Consider the following 5140-nt stretch of genomic DNA (forward strand, 5'->3'; position numbering starts at 1 on the left):
TCAATGAGTCCTTGGTTGATCAGCTTTGTATGTCTATATCTGTTTTCATAAGAAACCACTTTGAAGATATCAATATGTAATACAACAAGCATTGTCAATTCCCTACCACTCTGTTTGTAACTCTGTACTGTCTGTACTTTTCCTTTGCTATTTTGTAAAATGTCGACTGTCTGTTAATATTTTCCTCCTTTTATTTTTAAAATTAAAAAAAAGGAGAAGAACACAGACCCAGGGTGGCCCATGAGGAGGGCCCAGCACTTCCCCCACTCCCTCAGGGAGAGCAGTCAGTATGTGGGCATGGGGTGATGTCTTGTCTCTGTTCCCACTCTGGTCTCCTCCTACTTTTCTAGACTCTGCCTTGGAAAAGCCAGACTTCTACCTCAATCTCCCAAATATTGAGGAGGAAGCATTCTTCAGGATTCGCCTGCATCAATTAATTTTACACTGGTGACCAGAAAGATTTATAGATCTGAAATGGACAAAGCCAAGTCAAGTCAAGCTGAGCTTGCCTGTTGGAAGTATTAATAATTTGGTATGTTTATATTAATGAAGAAATAAGCAATGGCTGGAGGGACACATCATGAATAAGGGGGCTCATCTGAAGTTCTAAAAGGCAGACCCAGTGCTATGAGTAGGCTGTTCTATAGGCCCAGTATCGGGCTCAGAACCTGCCAGATGCACCTGTGCTCAGCCCTTTCCAGCCCCTGCTCTCAACACAGAGGCACCAGGGAGTCTGTCCACATCCTCTGCAGGGCTGACCCCAAATCCTGGTATCAAAATCTCTCGGTGCGGGTTTGGGAATCAAGAGCTTCTAAATCACACCAGATGATTTCCATGTTCACAGGAGCCAGGAAGGGACCTTTGTGGGGTATAGTGATGATAGTGCAGAAACAGAAGCAGACAGACCACGGGGTCAGGTGAGTTGGGGGTCATTGAGCTTGTATGAGAAAGTTCTGTACCACAGGTCTCAGCTTCACTGTACATTAGGTCATTCTGAAGCCTGAGACCACCATGAGGGGGACTTAGTGAGCCTGAGGGAGAGCTAGGGCAGGTAGGACCATAAAGCTCCCAGGGGAGGTTAATGCAGCCCATGCTGAGACCTCTTCAGGCCTTGGCCTGGGCCCTACAGACCTAACCAGCTTCATCACCAGCTCTGCCATCCTGAATTCCTTTTGCCTTCAGGCCCACACTGCTCACGCTCCACAGCTCTGCCCCTGCTGCCCTGCTGCTCAGACTGAGTTGGGCAGGGTTAGGGTGGTGTAAGTGAGGCATCCACTGTGGGTGTAAAATCCAGGTCTCCAGGGCACTCAGCCATCTTGATACACAGTGTATTGATGCAAACTATTACAAAACCGAAACTACTACTAAACATGCTGCGATGAGCTAATTAAAGCTTTAAACAGGCTTCTACTTTGCATTTGTAACAGTCACTCAGCCCTACCTAATAATTCTTTTAAGTCCAACTTAGTCTGTTACATTTGTGTTCCCCTTTCAAATATTCCCATGATGTGCAATACTAATTTTCCTGATGACTGAGGGCTTTGGTGGCCCTCACTGTAGAGTCAGAGGTACCTGCCTCCTGGAGATGCCCCAGGTCCCCACCTGGCTCAGAATGACCTGCTCCCCATGTGGAGTGCCTACTCATTACCTGCTTGGCCTGGGCTCCAGTGCTAACTTCTTGAAGAAATTTGTTCTAATTAGAGGAACTCATTCCAATGACTCTGAGTCACTCTGTATTCCAGCAGCCTGGGATATCAGCAAGTGAAACTACCCACTTAGCTGAGTTCTCCAGCATTGTCTAGCTCCCTCATTGACTGACAGGCATATAAAGGCGAGAGCTGAGTCTTTCTTGTTCTCCTCTGTGTCTATTGTGCTTGGAAAATGCCTGGAAATTAGTAGGTGCTCTACTGGCCCATCTTGCTTTTACCTTTGGAAATGACATTCTCCCTCAACACAGGATGTCACTGGGGAACTATGCTTTGGAGCTACTGAGAGTGAAGACTGTTCACAAGAATAGGTCCCATGGATGGGGTGTATTCCTTGTTAGCATCTTCAGGAGAGAGGGTATGGACCTTTTTTTTGTATTTCTGGTGATTAAGCCTCAGTCACGGGACTCACTCATGCTAGGTAAATGTTCTATCACTAGGATGGAACACAATCCAGGTTTTCCATCTTGTAAACACATGCACACTTGCCTTTCTGCCAAGGGATGGCCCGAGGTGCCTTGCCCCAACCCACTACTGGTGCTACAGTCCTAGCCTTCTTTACCTTGACCTGTGATCCAAACAAATTTCTCCTGTTTATGAATTACCTATTCCCAGCCTTGGGGACATCTTTTGAGGCTGAGTGAGCTGCAAGTACAAAGGACAAGGTAAAAGGCATTTCCTAGAGAAGAAGGGCATGGGCAAGAGAAAATGGGTATGGATCCCCATGGTTCTGGAGAGCTGAGGACAATGCATGGGTTTAAGGTCACAACAGGACTGGATGTTGACCATGAGTGTGAATGGGAAGAGAGGGAGGAGTCAATGGCCAGTATGCTGGCCAGGGGCTAAGACTATGATATATTACAAAACACTGCCCATGAAAGCAGCAATTCCACCAAATTAAGTGAACCCCACACTATCTCTCTTGGCTTCTCTAAAGAAGCTAGTGATTTCTTTGATTCACTCCCTTTGATTCTCCTGGGATCTTGAGTGAAAGTATTCCAAGGCCCTTGCTTTCCCACTCCTTAGGGAAACTCCTTACCTAGGCTGCCTATTATCCCAGCTCCTCCATGGTAGAATATGATGCCTCCCTGGGAGCAACTGGATGTTGCCTTGGGCTGGAAGAGCCTCACAGAGATTGTCCCATAGCGAAGGTCAGTCACTACCACTTTAGGGTCCTTCTTCTTTCTGAACATTCTGTCTTGTACAAAGCGAGCAAAGGTGGGCATGGAGCAAATCTTCAACTTCTCTAGTACAATCCCCTGTTGGAGACAAGAAGAGGAACATGAGGTAGAGGAGAGGTTAGGATCTGAAAGTAGGTCTCCCTCCACATACCGCTGCTAAGACTTATGTTTCTCTCCTGTCTCCTGCATGCACAGTTGTTTTGCTGCATCTCAGTGGAACACAACCCAGGTTTTCCATCTTGTAAGCACATGCACACTTACCTTTCTGCCAAGGGATGGCCCGAGGTGCTTTGCCCCAACCCACTACTGGTGCTACAGTCCTAGCCTTCTCTACATTTGACCTGTGATCCAAACAAACCTCCTGTTTGTAAATTACCTATTCTGTAGTATTGCTAGAGCCACAGATAACAGAATGAACTAGATGTACTTTTGCTAAAGTGGTAGCCTGGTTTGTGGCAGAATTGGGAGAAGACCCTGAGTTAAAGCAAGTCAGTTGTCCAAGGTATCTGACTTATATCCTTGCTCTCTTTGCTTTTATGGTGAACTCTACTCAGCCTGAGATGGCAAAGCTGTTTGGTCACCTATGTCAACCTTTGTCACTGCATACCCAGAGCTCTGGGTTTGGGAGCATCCTTCAGCTGTGTTTGTGTTCAGCAGATAAGAATAATGTGATTATTTAGGGATGTCAGCTGTGAGCTCAGAAGGGAGGAGTACTGGCAAAGGGCTGCATATGAGGTGTGGTAAAAATATAACGTGCTTAAATTTTGAATATTTTAACACAGAAGAGACACACTGTCATCAATTGCCTTCAAAATACTCACGCTCACTTTAAATATGCTCCCCATCATTCTTATCTCTTTCTGAAGTATCTGTGAAAGTCTTCTTTTGTGTGTGTCTTCAGTTTTTCTGTTATGGCTGCCTTGACAAGCCAAATCCATTCAAACCACTTACCTTTCATGGTGTCTTTTACTTTGCGAAAGTCAGAAGTCCCATGTTTCCATTGGTGAATAAAGTAGCTGAGGACACCCCATAATGCTTTCTGTAGATTGGCACTGGGCAGCAGCACTCACTCACTGTATTTTTTATTACACTTAACAAAAATATTCATGAGAGAGGACCTCTAGGTGTGCTTCACAAAGTGACAAGGATGACAGGATGAGTGTGTTTGGGGGATTAATGACAATGGATCCTTTGTTGTAAAAAGATTTTAAAATTTTAAACATTTTCCATATTTTTCAGCTACTCTGTACTTAGCAAATATGTTTTTAAACTAACATGCTAACTCTAATTACAAACAAGCCAATCTGGATATTTTGAGAAACACAGTTACAAGGTAAGATAGTTCCTGTACAAAGTGCGCTGTAATTTTAGATCATTTCCCCCACCATCATCATATTTTGGATCTATCTTGGCCCTAAGGTATTACAGGCTAGTCTTGGGCTCCAGAACTAAAAACAAAGGACTCACATATCCAAGGGATCCAGGAAATCTGGGCTTTTCCAACTTTTAGTGTTTTTCTTCAACAGCAGCCCACCAGAGACTGAATTATTATTTGCCAGACAGTTCTAAACCTAATAATCCCTTTCACATGTCATCTGATAAGACAGATACAATTGTTACATCCATTTTACAGATGAATCTTAGACACAGAAGGTTTTTGCAAGTGCCCCATCTATGCAGGACAAATGTCTGAGGGCAGGTAAGTGCTACACTGAAGGTGTCAGTGCCCATCAAACCATTCGTGAGTAGGGGCTGGGTGTGAAATTGTTACTCAATCCTCGGGAAAGAGCCTGTGGATTGGCACTTGACAAATATTTTATGTTGAAGGAAGAAAGGGAGGGTGTTAGTGAAGGTAGGGGGACTAGCAAGAAGGAAGGAGGGAGTGAAAGGGAAAGGAAGAAGGGATGGAAGCATAGAAGGAAAGGAAAAGGAAGAAAGAAGGGAAACAAAGATTAAGGAACAAAAGAAGGAGGAAGGGAGGGGGAAAGGAGGGAGATAGGAGGGAAAGAAGTTGTGAAGGAACAATGGGAGGAAGAAAAAAAGGAGAGATGAAGAAAAAAGAGGAAGAGAAATAGGAGGAAAAGAAAAAAAAGGAAGTAGGCAGGAAAAAAAGAGAGAAGGAATGAAAGTAGCCAGAAGGAAAATGGAAGGAAAGAAGCACAGAAAAAAAGGAAAAGAAGGAGGGAAGGGACAAGAAGGAAGGAAGGAAGGAAGGAAGGAAGGAAGGAAGGAAGGAAGGAAGGAAGGAAGGAA

General features: G+C 44.6%; 1 protein-coding gene across 1 annotated transcript in view; it reads right to left on the minus strand.

Moving 5' to 3' along the window:
* The window catches only part of LOC102018101 (arylacetamide deacetylase-like 4), a gene marked incomplete in the record, with an annotated part of 22032 nt that overhangs the window by 6467 nt on the left and 10425 nt on the right, over positions 1-5140 (minus strand). Inside the window, 1 exon segment of the mRNA XM_013504149.1 lies at positions 2746-2965. Coding sequence (XP_013359603.1) covers positions 2746-2965 — 220 coding nt within the window.

The sequence above is a fragment of the Chinchilla lanigera genome, unplaced genomic scaffold, assembly GCF_000276665.1.
Source record: "Chinchilla lanigera isolate Chin_1 unplaced genomic scaffold, ChiLan1.0 scaffold00085, whole genome shotgun sequence".
Lineage (NCBI taxonomy): Eukaryota > Metazoa > Chordata > Mammalia > Rodentia > Chinchillidae > Chinchilla > Chinchilla lanigera.